Raw genomic sequence first — 21,927 nt, forward strand, 5'->3', positions numbered from 1 at the left:
GGATGTGAGTGATAGGCATGCAGAGGAATGAAGGACAGGTAAGATAAAAATACTGAGGTTACTTCCAGGGGAATTCAGGCCAGTGTAGAACTGTACCTACTCCCTGGGACCAGTGAAATTAGACTTTGAAGGGAACTGTGCTCGCGAGAGTCATGCTGAAGACACAGAACGTGAAAACACGGAAAAAGGAATGCAATCATCTATGCCCTGCACACTGGAATTAATAAATGTAGAGTGGGACTGAAATGTGTCCAAATAGCATGAGAACATTTCAGTGTCATCACGGGTCCTCCCTGTTCAACAGACACTAGAAACAATCTTTCCAAGTTAGGGCACTTGGAAAGAGGGCCCGGCACAATGTAGGTGCTCTCTACGTTTGCTGTTGCTATTATTTTGACTGTTGTTATCTGTCCATGGGGCATTTTCTAATTCATACCCTTAATTCACAGAAGTGGCCACCTAACGAATTTACGCACGCCCTGGTACAGCACTCAGAGGGGACGGTGACTTCAGTCACTACTGATCTGCTCCGACATTTAAAATGACCGGCTCCTTCCCTCCCTTCCCTCCACAGCTTTTCCCAGTCTGTCTCCATTCCTCTTGGACTGTATAGGGGTCACATTTTAGCCAACACGCTCAGTTTGCATTTAGATGCAGAAAAACCAAAGGCAGACCAGGAGCTGGGGCAGGAGGGAGAGAGAAAGAAAGAAAGTGTTAGAAGTTGGTGTGGGTGCTGGATGGCCCCTGTCGTCTTCTCTGCAGCAAGCACTCCATCAGGCACCGGGCTTGCTTTACAGGGTTGAATTATTGATTACACGAGGGGAAGAAGAAAGATAGTGTTTTCTCTTTGCGTGAGTCCAGCTCCTTCTGCCTGCCCCGAACGCAGCTGGATCGCCACAGCTTGAGCAGACAGAATAGAAGGCACCTGGAACAACCTGGCTTGACCACAGCCCAGAAGCCGTCTGGGCTGTGGAACACAACAACCTGGATATTATAACATGGCTCTCAGACTGGCATTCTGACCCAGAAGTCTCTAGGCTGACCTGGCGGGTGCCCCGTAGGTACAAGGCCATTTCCATGCACCGAATCACTGGTGTGGCTACTACCCCTTTGGCCCCACCTCTCCATCAAGGGTCTTTCCTGCACTCTTCACTAAAGGGCCTGTTGTTAACATGCACGCACTCCCCCGAGGGGAATAGTCAAAATCCTCTACCTCCAGGAGGTGGAAACTGCTTGAACAGTGGTTCTCACACGTCAGTGTGTAGAGGATTTTGACACAGGTGGTCTCAACTTCCAAACCACCACTTTGGGCTTGGAGAGGGCACATTTAGGCTCTAAATGCACAGTTTATCCAGGGTGAGGGCTTGCACTACCTGCAAAGACTCCATTCAGCTTTCCAACCCGGCTCCCACTCTGCCCTGCACAGCAAAGGCTGTGACACCCCGGATAATCCACAGCCACGGATGAGGGAGAGCAGAGCCAACTTCTTCACCACTTTCCACACTTCTCCTTGACCACCTTTCATCCATTTCTATCTCACTGTCATGACTGATCTGTCCTATCAGCCTCGTTAGAAGACAGGTCTCCCCCGTATGCCTGCCCTCCAAGGACTTCAACTACTGATGGTGGGAAAGTTCAATGTCAACCACTTAGCTCAGACATGCACGACCATCCTAGGAGAACAAGACTCCTGGAGGGGATCAGGCCAGTCCTCGTTTGAGCACTGCACACTAGAGAAGCTTCCTCGCTTTAGCCTTATCCTAGTCCACTGGAGTGGGTTTTTCTGTTCAAAACCTACAGGGTATATGGTAAATTTCTACGTAGGAGTTGGCTTACGTCTCCTGTGACAGGCTAGATAGTACACAGTTTGATCTTTGAGCCTCCATCACAGCTACTCGACTTTGGTATCTGATTCCAGAGGCTGTCAGAGACAATACATGACATATGGGTGTGGTTGTGTTCCTACCCACAAAATTTCCTTTACGGAAATAGGCCAGGTTAGTCCATTTAGGCTGTCACAATGCAACACTCCTGATTGCATGGCCCACACAGCAGAGATCTCCTCACAGCTTTGGAGACTGGAAGGCTACGATGAAGGTATGGCAAATTAAGTTTCTGGGAAGATCACCTTCTTGGCTTATAGACAGCTGTGTCCTACTAGGGGACCTTCCCGCATGTGTAGAAAGGACTCTGGTACCTCTCCTTTTCACATGAGGAGGCCAATCCATTGGAAGTCTTACTCTCAGTCCTAGTCTAACCCCAATTGTTCTCAAAGGCCCCACCTCCAACTATAATCACGTTGAGGGTCAGGGTTTCAATATATAAATTTGGTGGGGTTGGGCACAGTTCAGTTCATAACATGGGTACTAGGACAGATCTGGCCCAGTGGTCACAGTCTGCTCACCTCTGTTCTATCCTATCAAAATCCCATCACCTTCACTTCATGAAACCTACCCTTCCCATCCAGCCTTTCCTCTCCAGTTATAACCGAGATGCTACCCACAGTTTCGAACACTGGCTTTCTGAAGCATGCCAGAAAGGTTCTCTCTCGGCCTGGGTGTGCCAAGGCTCCTCTACCAAAGGCCTTTGCTAGTATTAGACTACTTGTAGACTCTCACGCCCATATTTTAAAAATGTTGTTTCACCAAACGGTCTCTGTAGAAAGTCTGTTCCTCAGAGCATATATAAAGCCTGTGGTGGAAGTGGTGATTAGGAGCTACCTTCTAACAGAAGACAGGCACAGCCTGAAGGCAAGAAAGAGGGAAAGAGGGCACAGTTAGAGCTATGACAAGAATGCTGTCTCCAAGATGGCAGGAGGCACATTGATTAGAAATGGCATTTAGGGGGCACCTGGGTGGCTCAGTGGGTTAAGCCTCTGCCTTTGGCTCAGGTCATGATCTCGGAGTCCTGGGATCAAGCCCTGCATCGGGCTCTCTGCTCAGCGGGGAGCCTGCTTCCTCCTCTCTCTCTGCCTGCCTCTCTGCTTACTTGTGATCTCTGTCAAACAAATAAATCTTAAAAAAAGAAATCTTAAAAAAAGAAATTGGCATTTAAGTGCCTTACAGATCTGTTATATTTAAAAGCAGATAAAGCAGAGCAAACACCGCCTGGACACTGTATGCCTGTGCAACTGTCTCTAGAAGCCAGCTCCCTCTAACTTGCTCTGTCGCCAGTTCCTGGGTGTTTTCTGCAGTGTCTGTGATAGAGCCAGAAACTGCTTCATCTGTGTGAGAAGCGAGTCCATTGTAGCCGGTCTTGGGTTCTGTGATCCCCTTAATTTAGCCATGGTATATCACTTGGGCTCCGTTGTTCCCCCTCATTTTCTTCTCGGAAGAAGCAATAGCGCCTCATAAGGCGTAGTATAAATATTGATGCGGTAACTTGTTTCCCCTCTGAGCTTAATTATGCTTTCCTAGATGTACTTTCAGGAATTTAATGATTTTCTAAGTCTTCTTAAAAACATCATACTTGGAAAGAAAAAAAAAATTAATGATTTTGTTTCTTTCAGAACACACCATTTTCCAGTGAATTTATATTGCCGAAGAGATCATTTGGCAGTTAAAGTGGCAACGCTACTTATCCAGAAGGCATTCAGTAGTATGAGGGACTCCTGGTCACAGTTTTTATTGCTGTTGCCATTTTGTTTTTTGATGTGTAATTTCTTGACCTGTCCAAAGGATCACTTGGGCTAAAAAATGAGCGGGAAATCACAGTTGCTGGTAAACCCAATGGGAAATTATATTTATTTTATTTTTTATTCTTTTTCCCCAATGGGAAACTGTATTTCATCATTAAGCAAGGAAAGGAAGTTTCAATAATGAACTCGAATTGTGAGTCATTTTACCAATGAAAATTACCTGAGAACAATTACTCACAGCATTAGATATAAAGAAATACTAGCCTTGGGGGTGCCTGGGTGGCTTCGTTGGTTAAATATCTGCTTTTGACTCAGGTCATGATCCCAGGGTCCTGGGATCGAGCCCCGTGTGGGGCTCTCTGTTTAGAGGTGCGTCTGCTTCTCCTTCCCTCTGCATCTTCACCCGCTCGTGCTCTCTCTCTCTCTCTCTTTTGTTCTAATAAATAAATAACATCTTTAAAAAAACAAGAAAAAGAAATACTAGCCTTAGTGCAAGATAAAGGGCTACCACTGGTTTCTTCCATTAAGTTGATGAAGATGATTAAAACTTGATGAAGTCTCAAGCTTCTCATTTGCAGACCACGTGGAGAAAGCTGAAGTCAGTAATATTCATCTTCCCTTTTGCTTCTGAATAATTCTCTACACAGTGGAAAAAGCATTGACCCTGGAGTCCAACAGACCCAGACTACAATTACCACTGATGGTCACACACTGTGTTTCAAAGCCTGTTTATACTTTTGAAGAGGGAGAAAGGTATACCCATCCAATGGACTAAATGTGAAGTTCAAGAGGACGATGTCTACACAGCATCTAGGCCTGTGCCGATCCATGATGTGTGCCTAAGAGACATCAATGTCCTTGACTTGAGGTGTTTGTTTTTAATTTAAAAAATGCAACTTCTACACAGGAGTGATAAACAGGGCTGAGGGAGGGAAAACCCAAGATGAGTTGGAGTGCCTTAACTTGTGGTGCCAAATAGAGGAAGTGTTCAAAAAAGGATGGGGTATGTTCAAAGGACACAGAGGTCAACCTCCCAGGAGACAGGTAGAACAATCTGCATGACAAAATAAACGGTACCAGATTAGAACACATAAAATGAAATAAATATCCATCAGGTCACCTATATACAACAAAGTAAATGAAGAAATAAATATTTGGGGGCAAAGGGACAGCTCTACCTTACCAGAAGGTAATTACCAGAAGGATTCCAAGTAATAAATGCAAAAGGAATGAGAGAAAAAGAACTTAAGATCAGAACACCACAGTGATGATTGGTGTGGGAGAGATACAGGATATTGGTATTATTTCAGAGAATTTCCTTCAAGTAATCTATTAATTACAAAGGAAAAAAAAAAAGTCAATGTACTGTGGAGAAGCCCAGTGGGCACCGTCTTAATTAAGGGATCAACGTTAACATCACTAGTAGTAAGACATGCTGACATCATGCATCTCTTGATATAATTCACTGAAAAGTGATAGCACATCACTTCTGAATATTCTTGTAATGACCACCTGACCATGAGAACACATGTGACCAGCCCAAACTGAGGGAGAGTGTGCAAAAAAGCTGACCAGCCCTCTTTAAAAGTGTCAGTATCCCAAAAGAGAGAGAAAGTGTGAGGAACTGTGAGGATGAGTAGGGGCTAATGAGGTATGATAATAAAAGGACCCTGGAACAGAAAATAAAAAAAAAAAAAATGGTGAAATCCACATACAAACCATTGTTTAGAGTATTACACGAATGTTCATGTCTTAGTTTTGGTCACTGTATTACGGTTATGCAAGTTCCTAACATGAGCGAAAGCCATGGGAAGGGTATACAGAAAGTCTGCACCATTTTGCAGCTTTTCTATAAGTCTCTATTTCAAAATAAGAAGTTTTAATAAAAGACGTTAGTGTGACTGAGGGACAAGTCTGTATCTTTTTTTTTTTTTTTTTTATGTACTATCCAAACACATGTTTCAGTGAAGCACACTTGGCTATAGCCCATGCTGATGACCAACATGTATGTGACAGATGCAGCGCCAAACAACCTCACTCTTGCCTCAAAGACCTTGGAGAATCCAGAAATGACTTTTTTTTTTTCCTTTTTTTGGGCAGGAGTGGCTTGAAGGACACCCAGAGAACAAATAATCCAATCAAGAAATGGGCAGAGGACATGAACAGACATTTCTGCAAAGAAGACATCCAGATGGCCAACAGACACATGAAAAAATGCTCCATATCACTCAGCATCAGGGAAATACAAATCAAAACCACAATGAGATATCACCTCACACCAGTCAGAATGGCTAAAATCAACAAGTCAGGAAATGACAGATGCTGGTGAGGATGCGGAGAAAGGGGAACCCTCCTACACTGTTGGTGGGAATGCAAGCTGGTGCAGCCACTCTGGAAAACAGCATGGAGGTTCCTAAAAAGCATCAGGAAGCGTACTAGGGAAATGTTTTTGCCGATCTGTTTCCTTCCATACAAAGAGAAGTCAGAGTTAACTCCTGGCCTCTCTCGACCTGTATTCCCTCATCTTAAAGGGACTGACATACTCGATGGGTAAACGTGGGAAGAATAAAGCAGACATACCCTGTCCATCTGCTTTCTTTCCTTCTTGGGAGTGAGTGGGTCGAAGCAAACAGGTGTTCTGCTGTGCTCCTCAGGACAAGAATCTTCCCCTCTGTGGCCCTTACAGACTGGGCAGACCAGCTCATTTGGAAGCCCATTTGACACTCACCCCAAAGACATCCCCTTCATCTCATCTTTCTCAGTTCCTATGGTGTATTTTTGCCCTGTTCCTTGTTTTAGTTCTCAATTTGCTCAGAACCTGGGTAAGAAGAAAGGCTGCGAACCAGTGGGCGCACTCTAGACTCCACCAGGTTCCGTGGGCCCCAGTCTGCGCGGTGTCCTAGAACTGAACTCTACAGCCATGATGCTCTCCTGAGTTGGAGGCATTTTCCAATGCATCTCTATTCCACATAGTGTCTGGACTTTGACCATCATAAACAATAACCATTTAACATAGCTTTTGTTGGATGAGTTGAGCTGGACTGGGACAAAATGAGGATCTAGAGGACAATACTCCAGTCCACCTCCAAACACACACACACTGATACACAGGTGAATGTGAGTCGTCCCAAAGAGTACGGGGCTCTACTTCTGTTGACCTACTGGCTCTAAGTCTATTTTTAAAACAAGCAATTTTCCTACTTTTCTCATTTACCCTCTGCCCCAACAGCAGTTCACTGGAGGCATAAAGCTCCCTCGTCTTTACGGACCATCATGCATTTATCTTTTCCTTTGCATCTGCTCTCTTCGCTGGTACAAAGATGGGAGTTTCTAAATAGAGCCTTTAATAGTCCATTACTTTCACTCCACGTTGTACAATTTAGTTTTAAAGTCAACCTCTACGACAAACTGCTACTTGTAGGAGTGCCCGTCTGGGAGTGAGACTAATCTTCCTCTACTCGAAAAATAACCAACAGTTACTGCATAACAGAATTGTGATTACATCACAATAAATATTCTATGCAGAACTAGGAACAACTCCTCAAAGAAAAATGCTTGGAAACGGGTAATTGGAATGAACTATATGCATTTTTACTGAGCTTTGAAAGAAACTGGGAGGAAAAAAGATCTTCGATCTGTTTCCAAGTATATATTTTTTTCTCTTAAAGAACACCATGTAAGGAATTTTGACAAGTGTCTGCATTCTAACGGGAGCGTCTCAGGAAGAAGAGGCTTATCTATATTTGTGCCTCGTTACTGCCATGATGGGCACCGTTTCTCAGGCATAAAGAAAGGAGGAAACCCAGAAGGTAGTTCTTTTCTGGACCACTTTGTGGTCTGGCTCTTAAGTACTTTCCCTTGTGCCATGGATGTGAATATTTTAAAAGCCAAAGAAGCCCTTCCATTTGAGCTACAGATGGCCACAGAAACCAAACAAGCATGCTAAACAACCCATTTCAAAGGGCCAAAAAAACAAAACAAAACAAAAAAACCCAAAAAACAAAAACAAGGCAAGTGCCAAGTTCTACACTGCACAAGCAGACGGATGTCACCGTGCTGGTAGGACGGATACTGACAGTTTGTGGAAGGAGCTGCGGGGACCCCAAAGGTAAAAAATCAACGTGTCTCTTGAAACCACGAGCACCACCACAAAACAGACATGAAACAAGATGCCGCAAGAACGTTCTTTTACCTTAGAACAGGGATGTGTTAACTTCATTATTCAGAAGCCTTTGATTATCCTTTTCAAAAAATTTTTTTGTTGAGTTTAATTTTCAAGGCTGTTAAGCACGGATGCCAACTTAATTATAGCAAGCAAGCAAGCACCCCGTAATGTATGGGGCCGATTGTTAGTTTTACTTGAGTTCCATGTTAGATTTGGATTTGCCTGCTCATTTATAACTTTCTGAGCCAGGAAGGTTTCTGCACAGTCACTTGCTTTTCCTCAGCTGGTGTCTTTGTTCCCCCGTTTGCCATGGGGGATTGAGGGAATAGATATTCATGACTTATTATCTCAGTATTAACAGTGCCCTTCAATAATTTATGAAATCGTGCTCCTGCATTTTTAACCTTAAAGTCCTTCCGATTATTGTCTGAAAGGGTAAGATTAACATAGAGGGGCTCCAACTTGAATCGCCAGTTTCTCGCACAAAAATTCACCCCAGGAAGGAAAAACAGAGTCGCTGGTGGCATAATGGCTCCAGATGGGATGAGCCCAGATCGTCTAAGTCTTTAACCCAAACCGCCCTTGTACGTATTGCCAGAACAAGGCATTCTGTTCTGTGGAAAATATCCTCACACTAAAATGGAGTTGTATTCACATCTCAGCCTTCGGTGAACCCACATTCTGAAATGTCACAGACATCTTGAATTCAACGTCAAGACCTCACTCCCTCGTGTATCTGCTCCTTTTCCTTTCTAAGACGTACAGTGATTTAGGATGAAGGTCCTTTGACAATGCATTTCAGTGCTCACTGAAGAGAAGGTGACGTCGAGGACAGGGGATTATCCCTGTTCTGTCTGCAGGGGCTCCTAGAAGCACTGTGCTTGAACTTTCTGATGTTGTACATGGAGGTGATTTGGTAGACACTGTCCTCCTTACAGCAAGGAGTGGCCACAAGACCAGGTTCTGACCATGGAGAGCAAGAAGAATTCTCTTGGAGACCTTTGGGAGAGTTATCTTTTTCTTATTAAAAGGAAATGCTGGAGATCAAATCTCCTGATGTTCTATTTTCCCTTAAACTTGGACACAGCAGCCACCTTGTGACCAAGGGGCAAGAAGTCTTAGAACAGAAAGCCAGCATGCTTAAAAAGTGAGAAGGCAGATAGAGAGAAGCTGGCTTTTGATGGCATTGCTGAGCTCGGACCACCTCGACTGGGCTGCCTTCTTAGGTAAACAACAAATGTCTATATGGCTTCAGTCCCTGTCACTTGCCACCAAATGCATTGTTAAGGGATCCAGAAGGTGAAGTCTGGAGAGCAAGCAAGAGGACATGCAAATCTACCAGCAGAAATGGCTGGTTTATTCCCTTCTGGAGCTGTGCACCGTAGACTAACAAGGGATGGACGGTGGGGGGAACACAGTGCTTTTCGAGGCCTGGAAGCTGTTCCAGCCAGAGCTTCTTGGAGAATGACACTCAGGTTTCACACTGGTATTAATGATGTTCAATAAATGGGGCAACAGTACAATTAAGTGGCTCTCAGAGCTCAGTGAAACACTGCCTGAGACAGACAGCAAGAACGCAAAAATATGGTCCTTTTTCCATGTCCCCGCTTCCCTCTCTGGCACAGTGTTTTTCCAAACTAACTGGTTTAGAAGTATGTCCCCTGGCTCAAAGTCTGGATGGCTTCTCTCTGGGGGAGCATACCGACTTACATTTCAAGCTGGCATCACCTATGTGGGAGAGGCCCATGGGTGGGGGACAGAGGTCTGCTAGGGGAGTAAAAGCATGTGACTAAATGTGGGGAGAAAGTCCTTCCGATTATTGTCTGAAAGGGTAAGAACTTCTCCCTTAGGAAGTTCACAACCGAGACAGATCTCTGTGGTGCACCAGAGTTCCAAATAACATAAACCTCCAGCTGATGGGATTGGCCAAGGGCTGACTTGTCCCCTGCTGGCTTGACTACCAAGCTAGCTGGAGGGAGGTGTGTGTGTGTGTGTGTTTCCAGAAAACACTCCTATGCAGGGCACAGCTAAGTGGGCCTTAAAAGCAAGCTGACAAACTAGAAAAACTGGGGGGCGCCTGGGTGGCTCAGTGGGTTAAGCCGCTGCCTTCGGCTCGGGTCATGATCTCAGGGTCTTGGGATCGAGTCCCGCATCGGGCTCTCTACTCAGCAGGGAGCCTGCTTCCCTCTCTCTCTCTCTCTCTCTGCCTGCCTCTCCCATCTACTTGTGATTTCTCTCTGCCAAATAAATAAATAAAATCTTTAAAAAAAAAAAAAACTAGGAAAACTGGGATGTATTATACTTCAGAGTTGTCCCTTAAATGACAATGGTGACAAACAGGCACCAGTCAGCTTTCTCTAGCTTATCTGAAAAGCGAACCATATATTCAGCCTAACTTGGTCTACTTTTCTTCTTACGCTGGAGATTTAAGCTCCCTCATTTCTGGTCTAAAAATGTTTAAATGCCAATCAACCTATCTGGTTTTGCTTGAAACTTGATTTCTTCAAGTATATTTATTCAGCAAATATTTATTGGGTATCTGCAAACCCGTGAGTGAGTCTAAGTACGTGTGTGTGTGTGTGTGTGTGTGTGTGTGTGTGTGTTGGGGGAGCGGAGACAGGAGGAGGAGGAGGAGGAGGAAGAGGAGGGTGGGGGGAAGTAAGCGAGGGGGATGAGCACAGCATCTCTTCTGGAGCCCGTATCCAGAAAAGGAAACCATGAATGAGCTCTACTGCATCAAGCTATAGTTCAGTTGGATTAGGAAAAGAGAACTCTAAAATCCAGAAGGTTTCTGGCACCAGGCACACTGCTGGCTGGAGAACCCTGAACGAAGACAAAATTGCCAGAACCTCCTTGTGTCATCTCCTGCCTCCACCTACCCCAGGAAGGTCAAGTCTCCAATGCTTCTCCACAGGGAAGCCGGAAAGCCCTAGCCAGCCTGTCTCCACAGAGCCAGTTTTTACACAGCTTGGTTCAGTCTCTCTAGATCTTAATCCACTTACATAAAACATCTGCTTCTGCCTTGCTTTATTCTTCCCTCCCTTCCAACAGCAAGTGACAGGCTGAGTGGAAAACAGGTTGACCTTTCAGAGAAAGTTAGCTAACTCTTCACTCTCCAGGTGCAGCTCCGCCCACCCGCTGCCTTTCCCTCGGAAGGCCTGGAAATTCTCCCAAGAACCTGACTCGGCTTTGAAGCCCCGTTTCTTTGCACTCCCACTCTGGATGTCTTCACTGGGTGGAAAAGTAGTCAACCTGCCCAGCCTCTTGTTATTTCTGAACAGATTCTCTGAAGTTCCCGGAGACCCAAGTGGTTTGCTAGATTTTTGCATAAGCAATAAAACAGTGCATAAAACCCACGGCCCGGCATCACTTAATACACCTGCTCCTGTACATGCTTTCTGAAGGATCCTCAGCGGAGGGCACTGGAAACTGCTTGCACATTCATATTGATGCCCAGCGCGGCACGCACGGACCACAGCGGGGCCCAGAGCCGCTCGCCTGGTGCCGCCCGCCTCTGGCACTGTCTCCGGTCGTGCCTCCACTCCCGCCAACAAGTCCAAGAAATAGAAAAACATAAAAAGCTATTGTCCGTGTCCGGTGAGAAATGAAATGCACTGGACCAAGTATCACAACTTCCTTAAAATAATACAACACTTCATCACTTTTGCATCTGGATCCTGCTCATGGTTTGCAAAGTCATAAAGCTGGAGATCAGCGTGGTGAACCAGCGCTGCCTTGTTCTATTTAAATGCATTCCTTTAAAAAAGCAATTTATTAGAAGCTCTCGATGATTTCACCTTATCTGAAGCACTCAATTCAGTTCATCTCCTGCTTTGCTTTGTACCATTGGAGGTGATCGGAATATTGGGAGCAAAGTATTAATAAGAGAACATGCCCTGGGGCTCTGGCCTGTGAAAACAGCTCCTGAATCACAATGTGGCCACAACCCAAGAATTCATGGCATCTGCAGTCATTTTTTGGCTTACTTGCAGGCCCATTCATCACAGATTTGGTTTAAGCTCCTAAATTATAGACAAAGCCTTTCGTAGAATGCGCAAGTCTCCTCTCCCCTAAAATGCCCTCACTTCTACTACAATGGAAACTGTGGGTAGGGAAGAATGCGGCTTAGTTTTTGAGGGAATAACAGAAAAAAGACATTTCCCACTTTTAAAGGAGTACGTATTTCTGCCTCCAGGAAGGCTGTTAACGAGTGATTTGGTAGTGGGGAAAAAGGCCAGACTTACCCCTGTTCCCTGAGTATTGGTTGTGGATGACCTAATCATACCAGAATCCCATCTCCTTCATCAAAATGCGTCCCCAGAATAAGTCTCCTCCGGCTCTATCCTCAAGCCTTCTCAAGGGAAGAAAGAGAAATGGACCGCTCAAGACATTTAAGGCCTCAGGAAAGAAAACTTTCTTCTCATCTGTAAAATTATAAATTAAGACCTCTTCTAGCCTCTAAGGCGCAGGATTCCTGAGACTCCTGGCCAGTCAGTGATGCCAGGTGTTGGGACGGGCAGGGGAGATCCCAGTAAGAGCTTTGGGCAGCAGAAATAGCCCATCCAGGTGCCTGAGGACTCTTGTGGTTAACATCAACCGATTCAAGATCCCTTCGTGCAGATGCAGATTAAGTCTTTAGTAGATGGCAGTGGATGGAAAGCCCAGTGCTTGGCACATCGATGCTTAATGAACAGGCATTCCTTCGCCCAACTGCTCGATGGACTGACTTGCTCTTGGTATAGGTTTTTATTCAGCTCAGCAAATCGGCCAATCAGTCCATGGAGTTTTAAGTTCACAAGCACATCTCACCCCACCCCCATTCACATCCCCTCTGTAATTCAGGCATTTCCCAGACCCGAGTTTTCCCTTCTGTCCCCTGTATAAGCAGGAGGGAAAACATCTCAAAATGAGATGTGAAAAGGATGAATTAAAACAAAAAATACTACCCTAAGCAAAAGAAGCCGGTCACAAAAGCCCATATACTGCATGGTTTCATTTATATGAAATGTCCAGAATAGGCAAATCCGTAGAGATAGAAAGTAGATTAGCGGTAGCCAGATTCGTGGTTGCCACAAGCATGGGGTTTCTTTTGGGGGTGATGAAAATGTTCTGGAACTAAATATCTGGAATTAGACAATACTTATGACTCTGAATATACTAAAAACCACTGTATATTTTAAAAGGGTGAATTTTATGGAACCTAGATTATATCTCAAAATTTTTATTACGGAATGCAAAAAAAAAAAAAAAAAAGGCCATTATAATGATGGGAAGAATTCTAGGGAAGAGAAAGGACTTGAATTTCAGTCTCATTGGCTCTGTGGTCTTAAGCAAATTGCTCAACCTCTCCACAACTCAGATTTACCAACTATCAAATTAGGATGTTATCTCACTGTGAACATTTTAGGCTAATTATGAGAATCCTACTATAAGGAATTCAAGGTTACATTCAGGAACTCTCTCAACCTGAGGACAGAGGAAGTTGTGTGCAGAGTAACCTGGACTAACATACCTAGGCTGGTCTTCAGAGGCAGATACAGATTATAGATGAGGCAAGTTCTGATGGGCATTCTGGCAGGTTTCTCCTTTTAGGATTGACTCTTAAAGGTGGTTCTATGGACAGCATTTCCCCCGTCTTGCGTCTCACAAGAAAACAGGTAGCTTGTTTCTACATTTTGCAGGGGAGGAAGCTCAGCCCGTGGGAATGGGACACTAAGTAACGTCTTTAAAGTTACCAAGCATGGGGACCTGGGAACAGGGATGTTCTCTCTTCCAGGGGAGCCGAGTGTCCTTCCCTCTCCAGTACTAAAAACAGGAGGTGGGGGCTTGACTCCTCCTGCATGGTGTGCTGATAAACCTTGGCCAGAATTGGGCATTAGAACCTGAGTCATTCAATCATTCTAAAAGCTTGAAAGAAAAAAAAGAAGTTGGGGGGGGAGGATGAGAGGGAGGGACAGAGGACAAGGAGATAGAGAAAAGGAGCAGGAGGCGGGCAGGAAGGAAAGAAGAAAGCAAGGGTGGTGAACGAGGGAGAAAGGGAGGAGGCAGGCTGCGGAGCCAGATCTTTTTTGTTTCGGGAATATACAAGGGAAGCAGATTTCCTTTCCAAAGTTCAAAGGAAATGGTGTGTTTTGTTTTCATGCTCCGCTCCACCTTTCACTTGGGAAAACCCCCCCAGCTTTGAAGCCTCTGTGTTTAAACTTATTAGGAAAACCATCAATGATGGAAGCTTTCATGAAATTGTAGCAGGAGGAATTAGTGTTACGGGAGAGTTGGATCCATCTTCAAGCATTTTATCTATGGAGACCGGGAGGTCCCCCTTGGCCGCTTGTTCAGCTGGAGAGTTAACGTAAACAAATGCTTCACTTACTGCACAGTCCAAGGGACTAATGTTACACTTGATAGTTACTCTCTGAATACTTCCTCAGCAGCCAGCTCTGCCTGCCACCTGAAAAAGATGGATGCTTCTTGAAGACTAACTGAACAAACTGACTGGCAAAATGTCTCACCCTGAAGAGAGAGGTGTTCTTTTAGTGGCCTGCTGGAAAGGAGGCAGTGTATTGACATGCACTGCACAGAAGCTTCTCCTGTGTAATTCATGGCTTGATCGAGTTTGACACAGAAACCTTTAGAGCAGGGCCGTGTTAACATTTGAGAAGAACTTTCTTGGCATCTGAATCTTTTTTTTATGTTAAAGATTTACAACCTGTTGGAATTTCCTTCACAAGATTAAGTTAGGGTTGGCTCTGGACTTGTTTCTTCACTTCATTCTTAGTGGACAGCCTGTAGCACATGATTGATTCCAAATGGATTGGAGGGTGAAAAAGAAAGGGCTGCAAGTGGGACCCAGGTCCTAGATGACAGGAGAGAAGAGGTAGGAGAAGAAAAGATATGGGGTTGAAGGCGACCTTGGGAGATCATCACACACTACTGATGCTCTTAGCAAGATTGTTCTGGGGGAAAAAAAGGTTAGAAAAGGTCTTTGTGCCTACATTAGAAGATAGATTAGGTAATTTATGATCTGAATGTCTGCAAAGGAGGAAGACTTAGTACTTCTATTTTTCTGATACAAATTATACAGGTGTGGATGCAAATCTATATAGGGAAAATGTAAAGAAAGAAATCACATATGTGGATATGCCATTGTGTGTGACGCGTATGTGTACTTTAAGTAAATGATTCCACGTATAAAGGAACTGTGATATAATATTATTGATTAGCAGCATGAACCCTTCTTCCTGCCAAGTCTACCCCAAGGACAAACTCGAGCCTATTATTTTAAATTATGGGAAATTAAGCAGTGCAGAGACACAAGAAAAGATGGTGGAAATGGGAAGCTAGCCATGTTCTGATGACTAGAACAGCTAGTCATCAGCAGATGACTGACTGTTCTGGGGGCATCGGATCCTCACTTGTTAGCCTTTATTTAGCTCATGAGGAAAGAAAGCATAAAAGTAACCCATCCAAGGCATGGAACCATCCTTGCCCAACTTCATGGGCAACTAACTAATCCAAAAGGAACACAGCCATTACTTATACAGCCATAATGTAGATGCAACTTGGCATATAAATCAGTAACTCTTGTATCGCAAAACAGACAAATAGATTAATGCATGTTGCAAAGGATGGGTGAAGAGATCGATTAGGTTACTGATTCAGACCATGAACTTTCTCTCAGTATACTGCATTTAACTTTTAAATAAGGTTTAGGAGAACCTGTAACATTTTGCTCACTGACAGAGCTATATTTTACTAAGGGCAGAAATTGGCTAGTCTATAAAAATTAAATTATGCCCCTTTCACTGTATCTAGTCAAGAGGAAAAACTCTAATTACAAGATTGCACTGTCAAACAAATGCAAATTCACATTCTTTATATCCTGGTTTAAAAATTCATACGGGGGGAGCTTCTATTCTGAAATGAGAATCAATATTTGAAATATTTTTCGGAGTGCGGTGATAAGCAAGAGTAAAAGGAATGTCATTATCACGGATGCTGGTAAGCAGACGCTAACTCATTAAGAGCAGAACTTGGGAGAACAAGTCATTCCTTATGCAAACATTTAAATATCAATTAGTAAGGACAATGAAAGAAGGCTTTCCTTCTCCACAGCGGTGCCTTATTACTCCAGAAATGACCAGAGGGAAAAAGAGCAGTGGGAAATAATCTCTGCACCTAATAGGAATGCCACCCTGGGGGACAGGTAAAGGTTAATTTTAAATGTACTTCCCGACTGAAAATCAAATGTACCTGCCTCAAAATTCATAAGAGCTGAGTTTGCACACTTAATCCAGAAAGGACTAACTAAAGGCCCGAATGTATTGCATCGCTGGTATTTTTTTTTTGGAAAGAGAATGCCTTTCATCACTGCTTAATGTCAAACTTGGTTGGTTCATTAAAATCTCTTCATCTGTTGAAACCGTGCTTTTCCTAGACCTATGAAAAATGCCAGTCCATATAGTGCGAGGCTTTAAAAATCCTACTGGTTCGTTCTCATATTCATTTAATATGCATTGCCTGTCCAGTTAACCCATTCACTAAGCCTGTAGGAACATGTGGACATGAACACCATCTAAACCTTTAGCACTTTGCCTGAATTCCCTTCTCAGGCCAACTTTGGTGGCAGGTTTTCCTATATAAGGTGCTGGCTCAGGAAAGCAGGTGCCTTTTGATAATAGTTAGCTGGTGGACCAGGTGTGTAAATTTTGGGGCCCTGGTTTCCATCCTCTAGAACCCAAAAAAGTCGGTCCAGACTTAGGGCATCCTAGAGTCACTTGAGGAACTTTAAAGGGACCCACGCCTGGGTATTTGACAGTCTTAGGGAACTGGCTTGCTTCTTCAAGGGTGAGGGGAGGCAAGTGGATCTCAACAAAACTTCCAGGACGATTCTGATCTGCACCCTTAACTCTGAGTCACGGGGTCCTTTCAGCTCTAATGCACTAGGGTTCTCAGAACCATTCTCGGTTCTCAGAATCCAATGAGCATAATTCTGACTTTGGTTTTTAAGAGTCGCATGTAACAGGCGTGACTTTCTTTCCCCAGAGTGGCAAAATGAACCTGCAGAATTAAATGCTGGTGGGTTGGGGCCTGGGGGACCAGGGGCTGAAAAGAGGACGACCGGATTTCCTGACCTGCTCTCCACAGAGCACCCAGGGAAGGACCTGCTGCGTAGGAATGCGATGACTGCACCACCTGTGGTCCCCACACAGTCGGATCCTAGTTTGGCTCTGCATCCCCGCCAGCGCCGCAGCAAGGTTAAGTGTCACTTACATTGACTAGTCTCACCACTGCATGGAGATGAAAATGGGAGAGCCTTGGAAGTATCCCTCCCCCCTCCCCCCACATTGCTCTTTTGATGGAGGAATGAGCATTTGACTGACTTCCACTGAATTCAGTCTTAGAATGTGCATCCCTCCCCTTCTAACAGGATTTTCCTTGGAGTTCCTCAACTCTTTCCATTTTTCAGACTTCACTATTGGTGTTGTTTCAGTATTTCACTCTTGGTCCACCCTCTGGACTCTGACACATGGCTGGAGGAGCCTAGTTTGGAGAGAAGGTGCCCACCTTGATCATTGAAGAGCAACTTTAGACTTCTAGCACATAAAGATAGGGTGCTAAGGGTTCCCATAGATAAGGTAGGCATTACAGTATCTGCTCTGCCTTTTTTTTTTTTTCTTTACGCAAAGCTATTTGGAGGAGAGAATAAAGCAAGAGGAAAAATGGCACTTTGAAAATGGAGTGTGTGGTATTATCGCACATGTACTTCTAGAGAGGAAGAAATAGCTCTCGGAGAAAAGGACGCCTCATTTGGCTGTAGTTTGGTTCCTATCTTTTTCTTTGTCTCAACAATATCCCAGCTGATAAACATGATATCCGGATAAGCAGTGGCCTAGAGGAGCCCAAGGAATTTCCTAATGTGTCCAGGGCTTAGCCCTATTTTTTCCTGGCTCTCAACTACTGCCTTTAAGAAAGCTTAAGAAAGAAATCCTTGAAAAAAAAAAAAAAAAAAAAAAACAACCAAACCAAAACAAACCATGAAAGTGTTGAGAGTGATTCCAGCTGAAAGCCCCGCAGTTCCTCTAGTAGGAGGGCACATTTTGCTCAGGTTAAATGCTCAGGCATGAAACCCAAGCAAAAAATCACCAGCTATCAACCCTAGCTACAGAATCATCCCTAAATTTTGTTTTGCTTTTGTCATAGCCCGAATCCCAGGACAAACGACAAAACAATCAATGCGTGCTGCTCTTCTTGGGTCAAGTTATTCCTGAGAGCAGGTGGGTTTCAGACTTCCCGAAAGGGCAATTTTGGTGGAAAGAAACCACACCTAATGACCTATAAAGAACAGCTTTTAAAACCACGACCGCACAGCGCGTCATGGCACAGGGACGAACTCGCTCTCTGCAACTCCAGCATCCCTGTACTTGGCCACAGGGCATTTCCAGGCCCTTCTCGGAGAAGCAACTACTTTTCCAAGGTGCTGCCTTGAAAGCTGGAGCCCTGACATTCTTTTGCTAGTGGATTAAGAAAACCACAGATTTAATTCCTTCAACCAAATGCTCTGTGGGCTCCGTAGTTCAGCAAGGTAAAGGCGAGCAGCCCTTTGGTTCAATTCGCATTAGTCACCACATGAGGCTATTTCCCCTATTTTTATTATCTTGAAAATGGCAAGGTCTCGGTTGATGGGTTTGACCTTGGAACGAAGTTCCAGTTCCGCCCATTTCCCCCAAGTTTCAGATGCACTCTGATTTCTTGTAACACTACTAGAAGGGGCTGGGGGAAGTCGAGGTCAGGAAGACCCTGGTCAGCAGGAGTTAAGTGAGGTCCGCTCTCCCAAAACCCTCTTCTCTGCACCACGAAGCCCAGCACCACTCGTCAGCCAGCAAGCAGCTAAACTTGTGGGGCTGGAAACTATATTCCTTTGAACAATCTTAGCAATTTGTGCCTGGAATTTGATGCAGTAGCTCTAAAATTAAATAAAGATCCTGTAGTGTTCTTCTAAGAAATATGGCGTGGCTCTATGACAAAACACATTTTTCAAGCTCTGACCTCTGGGAACTTCAACTAGCTTCATATTTCAGGCTGACATTGCTCACAGGCTACTGTCTAGTTGCCCAAGCAGAGATGGTTATCCATATATTTTCCACCTCCTGATCAGCTTTTAGCAGAGGGAGGTGAGGGGAGTAAATAAAAAGAGGAGAGACACTAATTTAAATGCACTTCCCCTCCTGAGTCCCTTGGGGAGAAGCCCTGGTAATTAACTCTAATGAGATTAAAGTAACTTGGAACTCTTCATGTTGCCGGCTCTGTAAAAGTAAATTTGTGATAACCAGTGTGTGTGCATTAAATCAAAGTCAGTCCCTTTTCCTGTAATGCAGTGGCCCCCCATCCCCCAACTCCTTTCGCCTGACGGAGGCTGGCGAGGGGTGGAGGCTACCGGCTTCTTACCCGCACTTTGCTCCATCACTTCTTTCTGACACATGTCTTGAACATTCACCGTGCAATTCACGATGAACTCGGGGGAGGAGCAGTCGTTGTTCAGCTGGAATTCTTCACACTGATAACACTGGATTTGCAGCGCAAAGCCTGTGGGGACAGACGCAGTGGGTTCACAACCAGCACCCCCCCACCCCGCCCCCTAGACTATACCGGAAACCGCGATCCTCCTCTGCCCCAGCCAGCCCGATCCCTGGGGTGCTTGATCTCCACGTAAGGCGGCTGTGGCTGACGCCGGCAGGGGGCCGCGCGGACACCGAGGGTCCCGCAGGATACAGCTGAATTCTGGCTGCGACCCCTGGACCAATGTTCCCGAAACAAAGAGCCCGTCCTACCCCACACCTGGGCTCCCCCACCCCCAGAAGCTGAAAGGACGGGTACACAAGCCCAGAGTGAAGTAGCTCCAGAGACATGCTTCAGCTCCAATCTACAGCAAAGGATTTGCGTAATTGTTAATTGGTTACAAATTACTTAATTACTATTTTGGCACCATTTGCGACTGTATTCGCAGACGCCTTTTCAGGTTTAATTTTTGTCGTCAGCGTTCATGTGCTGTGGCTCCGAGGCTTCCTCGGTGTGGCTACGCGACCACCCAGGAACCCCGGAGGCAGTGCTGGACGCCAAGTGGGGCTGCGCCGCGAGTTCCCGGCCTTTCTTCGGGACAGTCCCCGCAGCAGCTGGGGGGGACCACAGCGTGTACAAGGGGCGTGTGTGTCTGTGTCTGTCGTGTGTGTGTGTGTGTGTGTGTGTGTGTGTGTGTGCGCGCGCGCGCGCACCCCGACCCGCGACACAACCACCATGTCTTTCTGGCTCTCAGGGCAACCGTTTGGCTAGGGTCCCCGGTCGGAGTCCCAGCTCTGCGGCTCTCGTTCGGGAGCTTGGCTTAACTGGGAGGAGTGAGACGTTTTCGCACCCCTCATCGCCCCTGTCTGCTCTGCTCGGATCTAGGAGCTCCAGTCTCCCCCGGCTCCGACAGACAAGCGCCGGACCCCGCGCTTCTTCCCATCTCCACGTCGGTTGCGCTCTAAGCGCAGCAACCCAGCTCCGGAGCGCCCCGGCCACAGGCTGCCCAGCGCGCAGCTCACCTGTCGGCGGCGCCACTCCCGCGGGTTGCGGGAGACGCCTGGTAACTTGGCCGGGTCAGAGGGCTTCATCGCCCCTTCTCCCTCGGCAAACCCCTGGCACCGCTCAGACCCTTCCTCCTCCCCAGCTCTGCTTCCTCTCCCGACCATCCAGCCCGAGCATCTGCAGCTCGAGTCCTGCAAATCCGCCTCTACCGCCTCTCCTCCTGCAGCGCGGGACCTGGAGACTTTCCCATCTAGCGCCCCTGGGCACCGGCACCAGCGCCAGCCGCCGCCGCCGCCAAACTCCTGCTGGGCAACCCCTGCGCAGCTCGGGCCCGGAGGTGGGTGCCCGGGGGGCGAAGGGGCGGGCGGGTAGATGGGGTGTGAGCGCCTGGCGGGGCTGCTGGCCTTTTCGTTTTCTTACCTTGAAACAAGAACAATCCGCAAAAAGTTGCTGCGATGCCGAGGACCCACATCCTCCCGGCGCCGCGTAGCCGGGAGAGGGCAGGCGCATCAGAGGCGGCGACAGCGGCGGAGGCTGTCGGGGCCGCAGCGGCTGTGGCTGCCGAGGCTGCTGGGGCCCGCGCTCCTGCCTCCGAGGCCACCGCCGCCGCCAAGAGGAGCCGCAGGTGCCGCCGGCGGCGCCAGCATCGCCCGGGCCCGGGCTCCCGGCTGCGGGTCGCCGCTCCTCCCGCTGGCGCTCCGGGGCAGAGCGCGGCGTCTCCGGAGTTGGCGGTTGAGACTGGAGGAACTACTGGCGAGCCGGAGCACCCAAAAAAGTCTCGTCTCTTCTCCCCACCTCCCACTCCAGGCACCACGTGACGGCTGTTGAGTTGCGGTGGGGGTGGCGGGCGAGGAAGGCTGGGACCGTCTTTTCACGTCCCCACCCCCTTCCTATCGCCCTCCTCTCCCGCCTCCGCACGTCCCCAGGACTGGGACGCCAGGGGGAGAGGGAGAGTGTAGTTTCTCAAGGTTGGGAGGCTGGGGATTGGGAAAACGTGAGGAGGGCGCAGCAGGTGCCGCGGGGACTGGCCGGGCGCTGACTGCGGGACCTGCGAGGCGGGGTCGAAAGACTGCGTGCTCGACTGGGCCCTGCGCCCCCCGGGGCTGTCCACTCCGTTGGGGTTGCAGCGACGCTGGCAGTGGGAGCCGGGTGCCGGGGGCGGCTGGCTGGAGGGGGACGTGCTCCCGTGCGCCTGGCAAAGTTGCACACCTGCAGGCTCCCTGGGATAGCCGATGCAGCTGCGCCCTTTTTATTTTTCCCTCGGAGAGGTCCCTCATTCATGTCCGGGCTTGGCTTCAGCTGCTGCAGGGTGGGCGGGGTGTGGTGAAGACCCTGCCCCGACCCGCGCGTTCGCCCGCCCGAGGCAGCCCTCCTTCCGCTGCCTGAGCGCACAGCTGGAGGGTGTAGTGACACCGCGAACGGTAGCCTAGCTTAGGACAGGTTGGTCCCCGGGGACAACTGTCGCGCGTTCCCACCGGAAAGCAAGTCGGGGTGAAGAAGGGAATTGCTCTCTTCTATCCCTTTTCTCCAAAAGCTCGGGCATCTTCATCCTGCTCGCCTTAAT

At 47.0% G+C, this 21,927-nt stretch overlaps 1 protein-coding gene across 1 annotated transcript in view; it reads right to left on the reverse strand.

The window, feature by feature from the left end:
* LYPD1 (LY6/PLAUR domain containing 1) overlaps window positions 1–21,199 on the reverse strand; it is a 42,560-nt gene extending 21,361 nt beyond the window's left edge. Inside the window, exons 1-2 of the mRNA XM_082689338.1 lie at window positions 20,784–21,199; window positions 19,248–19,385 (exon numbers count right to left, since the gene is read on the reverse strand). Coding sequence (XP_082545464.1) covers window positions 19,248–19,385; window positions 20,784–20,835 — 190 coding nt within the window. The 5' untranslated portion in view covers window positions 20,836–21,199. The remainder of the gene's footprint in view (window positions 1–19,247; window positions 19,386–20,783) is intronic.
* Window positions 21,200–21,927: the final 728 nt, after the last annotated feature.

The sequence above is a fragment of the Mustela nivalis genome, assembly GCF_964662115.1.
Source record: "Mustela nivalis genome assembly, chromosome: 11".
NCBI lineage: Eukaryota > Metazoa > Chordata > Mammalia > Carnivora > Mustelidae > Mustela > Mustela nivalis.